Source organism: Prionailurus bengalensis, chromosome E2, assembly GCF_016509475.1.
Source record: "Prionailurus bengalensis isolate Pbe53 chromosome E2, Fcat_Pben_1.1_paternal_pri, whole genome shotgun sequence".
NCBI lineage: Eukaryota > Metazoa > Chordata > Mammalia > Carnivora > Felidae > Prionailurus > Prionailurus bengalensis.
Genome location: NC_057352.1, coordinates 327716 through 343426, shown reverse-complemented (window position 1 = coordinate 343426; position 15711 = coordinate 327716). Strand labels below are relative to the sequence as shown.

General features: G+C 51.1%; 1 protein-coding gene across 4 annotated transcripts; it reads left to right on the top strand.

Annotated features, from left to right (window-relative positions):
* The first annotated feature begins 1847 nt into the window (after nt 1–1847).
* Nucleotides 1848–7506, top strand: ZNF446 (zinc finger protein 446). 4 transcript variants are annotated; one of them, XM_043600014.1, is made up of 7 exons: nt 1848–1961; nt 3266–3646; nt 3723–3924; nt 4238–4332; nt 5918–6002; nt 6232–6321; nt 6574–7506. In XM_043600014.1, exons 1-7 carry the CDS (start codon nt 1857–1859, stop codon nt 7194–7196), a joined length of 1581 nt encoding a protein of 526 aa, XP_043455949.1. In that variant the 5' UTR covers nt 1848–1856; the 3' UTR covers nt 7197–7506. The 4 variants fall into 4 exon arrangements, with proteins under 4 accessions (XP_043455949.1, XP_043455951.1, XP_043455950.1 ...); XM_043600016.1 differs by having other exon boundaries at nt 6459–7095; XM_043600015.1 differs by having other exon boundaries at nt 6229–6321; nt 6459–7095.
* The last annotated feature ends 8205 nt before the right edge of the window (nt 7507–15711 follow it).

Below are 15711 nucleotides of genomic sequence, written 5' to 3'. Positions count from 1 at the left end.
TGGGTCCAGGTCCTCTGTGCCAGGCCTCATGGTATCCTACAGGCCCCTGAGCCACTGTCCACGCCTCCTGGACTCATTCTTTCTCCCCTGCTTTGGTACACACTTTTGCGTCACCCCCATCTTACTTTCCCCCAGGGTGGCTTCCATGAGGGTCCCTAGGTCACAGCCTCAGTTTGCCCAGATGTGCAATGCAGACAACCCCCACTCTGATAGCTCTTCTCAGGAGCCCATGGTATTCAGGAGCAAGGGCATAAGTCAAACATCTAGTGGGTACTCAGCAAGTGTTATCCAACCTTTTCTGCATCTTGGACTGAAGCTCCTGGAGTTCTCACCCCTTGAGCTGGGCCTGATGCCCTATCCCATTTCCTCCCCCGTCTCCTCCCCGGTCTCCTCCCCACTTAACCATTCTTTTCACCTGTGCGTTTGGCCCCCTGCTATCCCTCACTTCCTCCACCCTCCTCAAATCCACCCCTCCTAGTACTGAGGTCTGGTCAGTGCCCTCCACCCAGGTCCTTAAGGAGCAGCAACCATGATTACCTGCTTTCCCCCTTGTCTTGGCCTTTACATTTATCTCCCCCAAACATCTGTGGTCATGTTGGACCTTGGCCTGTCAGGCTAATCCTTCTGCTCTTTATCCCGAACAGGCTGAGTGTAAAAGTGTCCTTGAGCTCTCTGGGTCAAGATGATGAATTGAACACATACATTTCACTTGGTTCAGAAACCCACTGGAGGTACAGAGATGAGAGTGTTTAAAAACATAAACCCACAAGTATAAGGATGTGGAAGAGGTCAACAGCAATGGCATTCTGAAACTAGAAGTGGATGTGGGATCTATCTCTGATTTAGAGAAAGCTAAATACTGATTTGGTACTGGGGGAAATGGACAGAGGTCCCCTAAGGCCTATACTGCAGAACTCCAGAGGGCTTGAAAACTAGCAGCCCCCTGGGAGAGGAGTCCTAAAACAGGACTAGAAAGAGAACTACTGAAGCTGTTAGAACACCAGTTCTTCCCCGTAGAGTGGTTGGTGGAAGAGTCGTTTCTGGGGAATCCACACAGAGAAACGATCTAAGTCCCCACAAAACAGCCCAGTCTGATGACATTACTTAGAAGAGTTGACAAGTCCCAGCCATGCACATGGGCAGAGCTTCCAATTGGTGTGTAAGACCAATGCTGTTTATTGAGTGCTTGTAGCCAGGGATTACTAGGTATCACAAGAAATCAAAACACGCATATGCAAATTAGGATTGAATAAGTCACTGTTCAACTACTTGATTCTTGGAAGCAAAACACCCCTTTCCACAGTGATTTTAACAAACTAACTTTGCCTACTGAGATTTAAACTAAAGATCATTCTTACTAGCTTTGGTACCCAAAGTAAAAAGTTAGCGTCCCAGAACTGGATAGAAATCATCCCTCACTTTGCAGTACTGGCATCTGAAGACACGTCTGAGACTCTGAGGGTATATAAATCATGGGACAGCTTCTTGATGTGTAAATGAGTGTTCCCTGTTCCTTGTTCCCGCATGTCCCCAGCAGAGGTCGAATGGAGGACCCCATCAGGGGACTCACTGGAGTCATGCTCGAGAGTTGGCAGAGGTCAACAGATCAGACTGTCTTAATGGGTCGGAGTCGGCTTTCTTCAGGGACCGCCGGGAGGCGAGTCCCTGCCAAACCATACTACCCAGGCCATCACTTCCGGCCTCCCTGGAGGACAGGGTGACGCTCTGGCCGTTGCCTTGGAAACAGATGGAGGCGGGCTGGTGTCCTCTAGCGGTTACCAAGAGGATTGCTCCGCGACAAGAACTAAGCCACAAGAGGGGGCTGGGGAGGGGCGGAGGTGGGGTGCTAGCTCTGAATGGCCATAAGGTCACGCTCCTCCCCTCCGCCTCACTTGCCAATAGGAGCCGGGTCCGCTGTGCACATGCGCAGGATCCTAACGTACCCTCCATCACGGCTGTTGGTGAGTCTAGGGCTCGGATGCAAAGGAAGAGTGGTAGCTAGTGACGGGAGGGAGCCCCCAAACTGCGATTCTTCAGATTCCTCTAAGAGGAACAGCTCTCAGTTCTGAGAGGCCTTTGGAAATGAGCATCCGCTGGCGGAGGCCGCGCCCGTCCTTGCTTGCTGGGTCTCACGGGAAACGTAGTCCGAAGGGGGCGGGGCGGGGGGGGGGGGGAGGCAGTAGTTGCCGAGCAGGCATGTGATTGGCCAGGGCAGAGTCGCCATGGCAGCGCGCGGCGGGGCGGGAGTGGCGGGGGCTCTTACCGGAAGTGGCCTCCCGGCCAGGACACAACGGTTGAGGTGAGCGCGGGCCTGACCGGATTGGGCGCGGTTTTTTCCACCCCCTGGGGACCCGGCCGCTAGATGCTGTCTGCACTCCAGAGTGCCCGCCTACCTCCCGACCTGCCCGTCGCGCCCCACCTCCGAGCCTAGGCCTAGGCCTTTCCGCCCACAACAGGTTCCCCGTCCTTGGGCAGAACGTCTTCTCTCCTATTCTTTTTGGAAGATAGATTTCGGGGGGGCCAGGCCTTAGTGTAGCTGGTCTGACAGGCCGCCCAGGTGGGCGTGTTTCATTTAGAACCTCTTGAGGGCCGGGACACGGTGTCCGCTCACGACTCCACGCAACTGCAACTCGTGGTTTTGTTTTGTTTTGCTTTTCACGTGCTTAGTGCAGGCGGCGTGAGTCATTCACATTTCTCTGTGGTTAGCGAGCACGGTGTCTCAGAGTCCACCCCCCGCCTCGATCCATGGCGCAGACGTGCCACTTAAGTCAACATGTCCTGATGTCCTGGAGATCGTGGGGACATACATTCCACCATAACCTAGCATGGCTCTTCCCACCTTCATTTCTCCTGCTCACCAGGGATTAAGGCCCTACCAGGACCCTCCCTGGCTGCTTGTCCCTTGGCCTCCTGCCTGACTGACCACTCCCCTTCCTCCTGTGCTGCTCACTTTCCCTGGCTCCTGAGTCAGACCCTGGAAGCCTGTGATGATCATTCATTTATCTACCTCTTAACCATCATCTCCTGCAGTTTCCTGGAAATGCCATTGGACAACTTGCCTCCAAGCATTCATCCACAAGGCTTTCTTCTGCATTCAGTTCCTTTCAGCAGCCAGCTCCCGTGACCCTTCCCTCCATGAAGTTTTCCTAGCCTCATGCTTCCCTGTGGCAAGAGTCCTCTCTGAACCAGCCCCCTGGGCTGGGCCTGTCTGCCTTACCCTAGCCATGGCCTCTTGGCCCCCACCCTGACCCCTCCTTTCCTGCAGGTCTCTTTTGTTGGCTACAAGAAGACACCCAGTACAACAATGCCATCCCCACTGGGCCCCCCACGCCTGCCCTCTGTGGACCCTGTGGCCACTCTGGAGGAGCCCGAGGCAGCACGCCTGCGTTTCCGGGGATTCTGCTACCAGGAGGTGGCAGGTCCCCGTGAGGCCCTGGCGCGGCTGCGAGAACTGTGCCGCCAGTGGCTGCGGCCGGAGGCATGCTCCAAGGAGCAGATGCTGGAGCTGCTGGTGCTGGAGCAGTTCCTGGGCACGCTGCCCCCTGAGATCCAGGCCTGGGTGCGGGGCCAGCGGCCAGGCAGCCCTGAGGAGGCTGTAGCCCTGGTCGAGGGCCTACAGCATAACCCTGGGCAGCTGCTGGGCTGGGTGAGTGTGGCCAGCATTGACTTCTTGGAGGGACAGAGCAAGACTAGAGCCTCTGTGACTTGCCTCTCCCCCTCAGATCACAGCCCATGTCCTGAAGCAAGTGGTGCTCCCAGCGGCACAGAAGATAGAGGAGTCTTTGGGGAGACCCCAGCCTTCAGGGACAGTGGAACTTCTCAGGGCAACCTCTGGGGAGGAGCCACAGGACACCCAGATGGAGGGGTCTCCCCAGCTCAGCTGCAGTGTGAAGGAGGAGCCTGATGCTGATGGGCAGGAGATGGGTGAGAGTGGGAGCCACATTAGGTCCAGGGGATTCCTGGACGATATGTGGACATCGCTAGCTAGGGTAGGGGATTCTAGGAGGGGTTGTGCTGGGGCTGGGGGTTTCCTAGGGGGAATGTGAATGTCCTCGATGGGACTCAGGAGGGACTGCAGACTTCAGAGATGGGTCCCCAGGAAGCAGGAGGAAAGGACTGGCTGGCACTGACACACAGAGTAGCCTCCTGCCTGCTGGCAGATGAAGGCCAAAGCTGCAGCACCAATACCAGCTCACCTGCCCTGGCCCACCTGATCCTCGCCTGCCTCATTTCCTAGCACCTTCCAGCCCCCTACATCCATCCCAGTCCCGCGAGGGGTACCCAGGACACCGGGAACCAGCCGCCACCTCCTTCCACCCACCCAGGATTCAGGTGAGCAGCCCCAGGTGGGAGGTACAGGCCCCCAGTGGGAGGAGCATGTCCTTGGTGGACACTCTATTCTGTCAGTTTTTCAGGCTTCTTGGCCAGCAGCTTTTGTGCTCTTTGCTGCCCAGAAGTGGAGTTGCTGTCAGGGTCCCTCCTGTGGGTCCTGGGAGACAGGGACAGGCTGGTGGTCTCTAAAATTGGAAAGGATTTGAACCTCGGGCCGTGGAATCTGGTTTAGAGTGACTGAAATTCGTAGGGGTTGGCTTCCTCACTTACAGGGAAATGGTGATTTTGATGTTTCCAGCAGTCTTAAGCTGGCCCCTGGAGATTTGAACCCTCATATGCAGGTGGTGAGGGGTCAAGATGAGGAACCCTGGCAGGAAAGCCTGAGCTTCACACAGCAGTCTGGCCTCCCTTGCACACCTGAGATCAGAATGGAGATACCTAGGAAATAACCTGCAGCCACTTCTTTCCTGGGGCTTTTCTAAAAGGCCAACCAGCCCTGGGCTGTGGCCAGCTGGGCACAGAAACTCCACTGAGGCCCCTGCTACCTGGAACGCTTGGTTCCTGAGTGTGGACAGCAGGGGTCCTGTCCTCTCCTGGCAACTTTGCTCCTAAGCCATTCCATTGGGGACCGTCCCCAAGGGAAGAGCTAGTTGAGATGTGCTTCAAGGCTAAAAAGTTCCTCCAGGCCCTCCACAGCCTGATGGACAGTGGGAAACAACTGGGTGGGAAGGCCACTCTCTCCAAAGCCTCTTGACTTCCGGTAGCATTCCAGCAGTGGCTGCCACCTTCTTGTCCCTGGAGCTGCAGTGGCTTGTCTGTCAGGCTTGTTTCCCACCCCAGCAAAGCCCCAGATGATGGGATTTGGGGAGGCAAGGAGAGCAGACCTGGGAACAGAGAGTGCATCACCTGGTAAAGCCCACAAGGGTCCAGCTTCAACTACCAGAGTTCACCCTCTGGCAACAGGCAGGAGCCAGCCCACCACCTGTCCCACATACGTCATCTGAGCCTGAGATGCTTGGCTGCACCTCCTAATGTGAGTCCTCCTGCCCTCGACCTCTCCACAGCCAGGTCGACACATCTAGGAATGCTGACAGCCCTCAGCAGCTCCCCCAGGGAGGATCTCTGTTACTTTTGTAACCAGAGGCTTGGTGAGAGGTGGCTGGGTCCTCTTGGGTCCCCAGGCCTTTTGGTCTCAGTGCATCACACACTGTTCAAGGCAAGAGGGTGAGGCCAGCCACATCTGTCCCCACCTAGGCTTCCCCCAAAACCCATCCAGGGGTCCTCAGCTTCAAAGTGTCTGACTAGAATATGGCGTGGGGCTTCTGAGGGGGACAAGTGCTAGTAGCATCCCCACCCCACCCTCCAGTGAGCTGAAGGACAACTCCTCTCTGCCTTATTTCCCAACCTTCATACACCTTTCTCAGCTTCATCCTTAAGAAGCAAAAGAGCCTTAGGTAACCTGGCCGCTTCCCCAGGTAACTAGTAAGGTTGTGGCCAGGGAACATGGGTAGGGTAGGGCACTGCAGAGCAGGGAAGAGGATGGGGGGTGGACAGGCACCAAGGGTGATGGGCTGCATCCTGGCAGGAGGAGTGGGGGCTACTGGACCGGTCACAGAAGGAACTGTACTGGGACGCGATGCTGGAGAAGTATGGCACGGTGGTCTCCCTGGGTGAGGACCAACCACAGCCCCTCCTTTGGTGCCTGTGTACCACCTTGGCTATAGGGCTCCCTGCCCGACCCTTTCCTGTGCACGCTTCCCAGCTTTTACTCATGTTTGCCCTCCTTACCTAGGGGCACCCTGTCATTTGCCAGGATCCCCACCCCTGTCCCTAATGTATGAGAACCCCTCACCGGCCCCCATGCCAGGACTGCTACCTGACTGTCCCTCACCCCAGCAGGGTTACCGGCCCCCTTGCCAGAGGCACGGGTTGAGTCGGAGCCAGGGGTACTGCGCTCGGGGACAGAGGGTCAAAGAAGCCTCCACCCGGGTGAGTGCTTCTCCATGTGATCTGAACCGCCTGTTGCCTGGTGGAGTGGGAGCTTGTCTGCCCCCACACACCTGGTGGGAGGGATGGGAATGTCAAGGACGCTGGGCTACCTGGGACTGCCAACTCTCCTTCCCCAGGAGATGAGAGTGAGAGTCACTGTGAGGGTCCACCCCGCTGCCCAGAGGCCCAGCCACCCCAGGGCCCCAAGCCTGTCACCTGGGAGGGCCCATCTGGGGCCTCCGTCTCCACCAGGGCTACACCGGGAGCAGGGCTGGAGGCCGGCGCCCCGCGGAGGAAGCCTTACACCTGTGAGTTGTGCGGCCGAGGCTTTGATTGGAAATCGGTGTTTGTCATCCACCACCGGACGCATGCGGATGGGCAGGCCACGCGGGCCCCGGTGCTGGCTGTTGGGGGTGCTCAGAAGCTGCCACCAGGTTCCCGGGAGCCGGGCACACCACGCCACCCCCGGCGTGCACTCCCAGGCCCCCGGAGCTATGCGTGTGAGGAATGTGGGCGCAGCTTCAGCTGGAAGTCTCAATTGGTCATCCACCGCAAGAGCCACGCAGGCCAGCGGCGCCACTTCTGTGGCGACTGTGGCCGCAGCTTCGACTGGAAGTCCCAGCTGGTCATCCACAGGAAGAGCCACCGGCCGGAGGCCCCATGAGTGGCTCCAGAAGGCAGCCTCGTCTTGGGAGCCTTGCAGCCTCCAGGTCCTGGACACAGTTCCTGGCAATCTGGTTCCAGCCTTCCTTGGGCTGCTTGGTCTCTGTGTGAGATATGTGGAGGCAACAGAGGACATTCGTGAATCAGAGTTCCCAGGAGAGTCCCCTGACCCCAGTTCAGTCTCCCCAAAACAGCCACCTGGGTGTAAGTAAAAGAAGCCACTGCTCCCTCAATAGCCTAGTGAGGCCTGGGCTGCAATAAACTGCCTAAGCTGAGTGACTTCCAAGCTCCAAGGTCCCCAGCTGTGACCTGATGCAGATGGACAGGTTAAGGACTCTCCTTACCCCTGGGACCTTGTTGGCCCCAGGTGGCTGATCAAAAACTGCCCTTTCTACCCCTTCTGAAGCTGCTGGGCCTGATGTCTTGGCGTAGACAGTCCAGAAAGCTCAGGAAAGCATGCCTTGCTTTGTTTGCAGACAGATGGAAAACTCATGGCCCTCTACATTTTAGATTTGTAACAAGTTGCATTTTTTTTTTCAACGTTTTATTTATTTTTGGGACAGAGAGAGACAGAGCATGAACAGGGGAGGGGCAGAGAGAGAGGGAGACACAGAATCGGAAACAGGCTCCAGGCTCTGAGCCATCAGCCCAGAGCCCGATGCGGGGCTCGAACTCACAGACCGCGAGATCGTGACCTGGCTGAAGTCGGACGCTTAACCAACTGCGCCACCCAGGCGCCCCCAAGTTGCATTTTTATAATGGGAAGTTTCTACATAAGAATCCCGATCTCTGCTTTCTTGCTGGCCATAATATCAGCAATGGCACTTCTCCTGCCTGGCAGCTGGAGCCACAGAGCAGGCTGTACTCACCAGAAGGGCCAGCAGTCCTGGTATCCTGCTCCACCTTGTTCCTGAGCCACCCACATCACTCCCTGGCCTCCTTGTCCTTGTCCTTTGAGCCCTTGAGTCCCAGCTTGAGTGGACATTAAGGGGACCTCCTTTGCAAGTATGGATGGACAAGGAGGGTGGTCTCTGAGAAAAGGGTCCACAAACAGATGTCCCATAGGCCATGTGATTTTAAAGTAGTTGGTGTTCACTTAGAAAAATTTGAAATCTATAAGAGGGCAAAGATGATGAAAATGATCCCCAATTCCACTGTCTGATAGCAGTGCTTATTCCAGGTGTTTGCAGGAGTGTTTTTGTTAATGTTTATTTATATTGAGAGAGAGCAAGTGAGCAGGGGAGGAGCAGAGAGAGGGAGAGAGCAGATCCCAAGCAGGCTCTGCACTGTCCACACACAGCCTGATTTGGGACTTGAACTCAGGAACTGTGAAATCATGACCTGAGCCAAAATCAAGAGTCTGATGCCCAAGTGACTGAGTCACCTGGGCACTCCAAGGGTGTTTGATAAAGCTTCTTGTGGAGATACTGTGTATGTCATGCTTTTCTCACTCCCTCACTTCCCTGTTATTAAAAACACATGTTTTTTAATGCGTGGGTGAAAATTCCCTGTCTGTCCAGCACTATCATTTCTACCAAGCCCAGATATTTCATTTTCTGCCTCATGGTGTCCAATACTGTGATGCACACTCCTGAGCATACACTTTGGATGCAACTCTGGTTATTTTCTTTTGTTTGTTTGTTTGTTGTTGTTGTTGTTGTTGTTGTTTTCTCTTTTTTTTTTTTTTCTTAAGTATGCCCAATGTGGAGCTTGAACTAATGACCCTGAGATTAAGAGTTGTGCACTCTAGCAACTGAGACAGCCAGGCGCCCCAATTCTGGTTATTTCCTTAGAGTAAATCTCTCAAAGTGGGATTGTTGAGTTTTAGGAAACATGGGATTTTTGTTTCATTTTGTTTTTCCCTTGAAACAACACTGGATTCCTTGCCCCAATTCCAAGTCCTCTCCTCCCCCCACAATACCAAGAAGTTCTCCAACAAAAAATATTTTTAAACTCTAAATCAATAAGAAAATGACTAAAAACCTATTAGAAATGTGGATAAAAGCTGTGAATCAGTAATTCACATCAGAAAAAAACTTGATTGGACCAACAAACCAGAAAAGACATACATGCTCAGAAGTAATCAGAGAAATACCAGTGCTGAGAAGGCAGGGCCTGGCCTGCTGTGTTTACATAACCTGCTCCTGGCATTATGCTTGGTATTCGTAGCATGGCCACTGTGAATAATTAAGATACAAATCTTTAATATGATGGGTTTCTCAGTCTTCAAAATAGCAAATAAGAACCCTGACAATAACAAATATTGGTGAGGAAGCTCAGAACTGAAACCTGTAAATATGATGAGCTATCACTCTTGTAATTGGGTTAAGTTGACCTTAAAATACGGAAATGATTCCAGTAGGTGTGGCCTAATCACATGAACCCTTTTAAAGCGTGGAGTTTTCTCTGGCTGGTGGCAGAAAAGAGTCCAAAAGAGTTGAAGCATGAGAAGAATTTGATATGCATTGCTGGCTTTGAAGATAGGGGAACAACATTGTGGCCTCTAGAAGGTAAGAACAACCCCTGGCTAAACAGCCAACAAAGAAACAGAGACCTCAGTCCTACAACCATAAGGAACTGCAGTCTGCCAACAACCTGAATGAGTTTGGAAGCAGATAATTCCCAGGTCCTCCAGGTAAAAGCCTAGCCCAGGCAACATCTTGATTTCAGCTTTGTGATACTCTGAGCAGAGAACCCAGCCACTATCTCCCAGACTTCTGACTTACAGAACTGTGAGCTAATGAATGGATGTTGTTTTAAGCCACCAAGTTTGTGGCAATTTGTTAAACAGCATAGAAAACTAATACAATAATGTACAATTAATGGGTTTAGTACTGTTCATAGCCAAGGGTAGAAAACGGGCTTGTATCCAGTGAAGAATGGAGCGTGGAGTGAAATGGTGATAGTGTTTTTCAATAAAATTTTTAAGACTAAGAAATGAAGCACATAATGATTTTGGAAAACTTTGGCAGTATTTACTACAACTAAATACATGTGTACTCTGACTCAGCAATTCCACTCCTGGGTATGCACCCAACAGAAATGAATGCTTATGAGCACCAAAACACATGTACAAAAACATTTAGAGCAACTATTTATAAAAGTAAAAGATCAGAAAACAGCCCCAAGCCCACTGCAGTTAGCAATTTATTGCCTCTCAGCTCCATGTTCTTACCTGCTCTGCAGTAGTGGGCTGGACCCTGTAGGCATTTCTCCTTTGCAGAAAGCACATTGTTGAGCTTTGTCAGCAGAGGGCACTGGAGGAGAACCACAAGAGTGTCTGTTTCTCTTCCTGCAACTGCACAACAGCCATGGTACATGTGGAAGACTGCCCAAAGTAGGCATTCTTTGGGCAAGCTCCAAGCCTTGTCCTGAACCTAGTAACCACCTCACCACGGCCCTCCTGATGTGGAAACCATGCACCCCAAGGTGCCCTGCTAGCAGGACATTCCCAATGCCTCTCCCAACAGATAACATCATGCTGTAGGCCTCATACCTGTAGTGGCATCTTAATTCCCTCTGCATGCCTGCTTGTAGCCTTGGCCTACCACCACACCAAGGTGGTGATTCCTGCTTGGCTTGGGCAACCCAGAGAATTTCTCTGCCACCCAGTGCGCTCCAAACACACCTTCCCCAACAAAGTCTGAACCCCAACCCCCAACCTTGAGGACAGAGCTCCCACCTTGAAAGTTTATTCTTACCTTTGGCACTCTCTCTCTCTCTCAACCCTAGAATTTTTAGAGTTATCCCTGATAGAGTTAATAACTTTTTTAAGTTTACTGATTTGTTTTGGTGGGGAAAGGGGCAGAGACAGAGGGAGAGAGAATCCCAAGTAGGCTCTGCGTTGCCAGCGCATAGCTCAACACAGGGCTTGAACCCACAAACGAGGAGATCATGACCTGAGCCGAAATCAAGAGTCAGATGCTTAAGTGACTGAGCCACCCAGATGCCCCTAATTAATAACTTTTTATATCAAATTTACCCTGTTCAAATTACTGTTTGAAAATTTCCTCTGCCTCCTGAATGGACACTCACTGATATACACACCAATAGCAGTGTGGATAATTACACTGGATATCCATGCAGTGAAACACTATGCAGACAGCAATGACCAAAAACAAGTGATTGCTACATGCAACACTGTTGAATCTCATGCATGAATGGAAGGGAGGGACAGGGCTTGGCCTCACCCAGCAGTGCAGAGTTCTAAAGCCTCTCCAGCTTCACCTCCCAGTACAGGGTCCTCTGCGCAACCCCCAGGTCCCCCCACTCCTTGGTGAAGGCCATGACCATGTCCTCAAAATCACAGGTCCCTGGGACTGGGACACATCTGTCCAGCCAGACCTAGGTCATCTCCTCTCCATCCTTGCTTTGAGCAGATTCAGGGGAGGGGGCAGAACAGGCAGGATTCCATAGTGCCCAGAGATGAGAGGGACCCCAGCCCAAACAGAGAGGCACTGGAAGAGTGGACACACATTCCCAGGGAATTCCATCCCACCCACAAGACTGCTCTTCATCCCTTGCACCTTTGGTCTATCCCTGCCTTGGGGACATGCTCTTCCCTCCCCTCCACTTTTGCCAGCCCTTATACCACAGTCACATTATGTTCAGCTCCTGATTCCCCAGGCCAACTGCCCCTCCAGCCCCACCCAGAAGTCCCTAGACAGCCTAGACTTTATTGGCTCAATGCTACCTACCCCTCCAGCCACTTCCTATCTCAGTGGTAACTCTCTCCCTCTAGTTGCTCAGAGCTGAAACAAAGGGGGCCCCCATAATCTTCATCTGGGGTCCACGATCTGATCACCCTTCACTCTCCCACTGCTGCCATCCTTGTTTCCCATATCATGGCACTAGTCTCTTAACTGAATTGGCTTCTCTCTCACCACATCCTCTCCTCCATGTTCTTTTTGCCCCACAACAGCTAAAGGGGTCCTGCTAAAACTTTAGTCAGTACTCCAGATATATACAACAAGGAATTGAAAACAGGTACTCAAAACGAGTACATGTACAAGATTATTCATACTTGGGGCACCTGGGTGGCTTAGTCGGTTGAGCCCCACATTGGGCTCTGTACTGGGCATGGAGCCTGTTTAAGATTCTCTCTCTCCCTCTGCCCCAACTCCCTGTTCACATTCACTCTTTCTCTCAAAAAACAAAGGTAAAAAAATTTAAATGTATTAAAAGAATGTTCATCAAAAAAAAAAAAAAGTTCATACTCAAAATAGCCAAAGGTGGAAACAACCCAAATGTCCATCAACAGAGAAATGGATGAATAAATTGTGGGATAAACATACAGTGGAATAGCGAATAGCATTCAGCAAAAACAAGGAATGAAGGACTGACAGATGCTACACCAGGGCAGATGGCACTCCAGTACTATCTACATGCTAGGCCTGCTCTGAGCACTATACTCAACACCCTCCCCCACCCTTCCCTATACCAGAAGCACAACTATCCCCTTGACAGATGAGGAGACACAGCCCAAGATAGGTCAGGTCTCCTGTGTGAGGGCAGTGGGCTAGATACACACTATGCCCTATACCGGTGGACCCATCCCCTTCTCCCTGGAGCATCAGCTTTGTTTGTGACATACTTTTCTTTCAAAAGATCCATACATTAATTATAAAGCAAACTTCACATCATACAATAAACAAACACTCTTCCAGTCACTTTAAAATAGAGAACTTCTAAATTAACAGATGTTCATCCACATAATCCTGTTTTACCACCTAAACTACACCTGGGAAGTCTCACCCACCCGTGCCCATCACCAACTCCAACTCCCCTCAAGTGAGCACCATCTTTTGGAGAATCAAAGGCTTTTCTGGGGTCTGCACAGGCCATAGTCTCTTCCTACAATGGCAGATGCCTATGGGTGGACCTGTCTCCTAATGAGCCATGGGTCCTCAACGAGGCAGTTCACTTTTACAGGAGACTTGTGTTTTCCCATGGTCTCAGAAATACTAAGGGTATCTGAACAAGTGTCTGCCCACGAGTATGTGCTCCACCCCACTTCCCATTCTGTGAAGGCCCCACCCATCCTGTCCTGACTCTGCAATGGGCTGTCTGGACCATGTCTGCCTTTCCTACTCTCCAGCACTAAACACACCCTGGAGACCTCCTCTCCTACCACATCTGCTGTCCCCTAAGATCTGGCCTCTCAAGCCATGAATAGTCCCCCCATTCTTCCCCAAAGATCCCCCCACCCTATACCCTTCCCAGAATGTTCTGCCTAGCCTACCCTTCCCAGAAGTCCCACCCACCTCACCATTCCCAGAAGAACTTCCCACCCTACCCTTTCCAAAGGTTTTTCCCTGCACCACACCATTCTCAGAAGTTTCTCCCTGTGGGCCTCCTGTCACCCAACCTCTCACAGCAGAGACCTGGCCACAACTCCAACCCATGTGGCTCTGCCTGGCCTTCCTTGGATGGGTGGCATGTCAGGAAACACAGGAGACCCAAATTCAGTGAGGTCTCACTCCAGGGCAGCTGGCAACCACGTCCACATCTCCTCAGAACCCCTTCCCCAGGGACAAGCAGTCTAGAGAAAAGAGCCAAAGAAGAAGGAGGGAGACAAATATGAGATGCCTCTAGTTATCAATATTGTTTATCACCACGGTTCATTTACTGAAAGAGAAAATTTCATTTAGAATCATTAAACCTGAAAGCAGAGGCCCAAAGAGGGAAGAGGGTGGAAGTGGAGCCCAAAGAGGGAAGGGGGTGGAGTGAATAGTAAGGGAAAGATGGGACAAGAAGACCCTGTGGACTTGGTAGTCTTTAAGAAACTTCACCACCCAAGTCATCACTATAGCCTCTGACTGTATTTGGAAAGCTCACATGCTTATGTGCCAGGCATGATTTATTCCCTAGGCCAGGATCTGTTGTTCCTGGGATTCATGGCCCAACTACAAGGGCGTCTACCACCCAGTACAGGGATCCCTGCCACAGCAGCCACCCTATAAGAACAGAACAAAAGCATGGTGCCTCTACTACCTTTCACTTAAGCAGTGGGGTTTTTGTTGGGGGATGGAAGGAAGAACTGGGGAAGAGTTCTGACACGTGACCAGTGTTACTCTAGTCTGAATGTTTGTGTCTCCACCAAATTCATATTGAAGGCTAATCCCCAATGTGGTGGGATTTGGTGATGGGCCTTTGGGGGGTGATTAGGTTATGAGGGCAGAGCTCCCATGAGTGAAATTGTGCTCTCATAAAAGAGACCCGAGAAAGTTCCTTTTCCTCTTGTGCCAGTGGAAAGATGGCCCTCTGTGAGCCAGGAAGCAGGCTCTCACCAGACAATGAATATGATAGTGCCTTGATCTTGGACCTTGCAGCCTCAAGAACTGTTAGAAATAAATTTCTGTTGTTTATAAGCCATTGAGTTGGTGGCATTCTGTTACACCAGCCCAAACAGACTAAGAAAACTACCTAAGCATATTTTGAAATAAAAGTAAGGATGGGGCGCCTGGGTGTCTCAGTTGGTTATGAGTCCAACTCTGATCTTGATTCAGGTCATGATCTCACGGTTCATGAGACTGAACCCTAATCAGGCTCCTCCCTCTGAGCATGGAGCCTGCTTGGGATTCTCTCCACCCTCTCTCTCTGCCCCTCCCCGCGCACTCTGTCTTTCTCAAAATAAAAAAAATAAACTTTAAAAAAAGGTAAGGAGAGGAGCACCTGGGTGGCTCATTCTGTTGAGCATCCTACTTTTGTTTTCAGCTTGGGTCATAATCCCATGGCTCATGTGATTGAGCCACACATCGGCTCCGTGTTGACAGTGTGGAGCGTGCTGGGGATTCTCTCTCTGCCACTCCCTCGCTCAGGCCCTCTCTCTCTCTGTCTCTCTCTCTCTCTCTCAAAATAAATAAATAAATTTTAATTAGAAAAAACTTTAGGGGCGACTGGGTGGCTCAGTTGGTTAACCCACTCTGGGTTTCAGCTCAGGTCATGATCTCACAGTTCATAGGATCGAACCCCGCATCAAGCTCTGTGGTGGCAGGACAGACCCTACTTAGGATTCTCTGTCTCCCTCTCTCTCTCTGCCCCTCCCCCACTCACACTTTTTATTGCTCTCCAAATAAATAAATAAACTTCAAAAAATTTAAAAAATATTTTTTTAAGTAAGGAGAAAATTCCTTATCAGATGTTAAAACTTATTACGAAGCCATGCTAATTAGAGTGGTGTGGAACAAAAAAACCCAGAAACATCAATTGAATAAAGTAAGAATAAAATATGTGTGTGATTAGGGTGGGGGAGAAAAAAATATGTGTATGATCTGGGCACCTGGCTAGTACAGTCAGTGGAGCTAGCAACTCTTGATCTCGGGGTCTTGAGTTTGAGTCCCACATTGGGTGCAGAGTTTACTTTAAAAAACAAAAGAAAAAGAAAAAAATATGTGTGTGATCTATCTAATAAATATTAATTCATTGTGTTTCTAGTCTGGGGCGGGAATAAGAAAAGTAGATAATTATGTTTTAAACCTTGCAAATGTAATAGCAAAAAGAGTGAATGCCCCAAGCTGTCTGGGCTTGGGGGAGCAGGGATTTGTATAAGGTGGTGATGAACCTGTAAATCTGCACATCCATAGCGAGATCATGACCTGAGCCAAAATTAACAGTCAGACACTTATCAGGCTGAGCCACCCAGGTGGCCCATACATATTCTATTATACATATCCTATTACTTAGACACTTTGGTTCAATTGTGTCTATGTGTGCTGTCTTGATGGG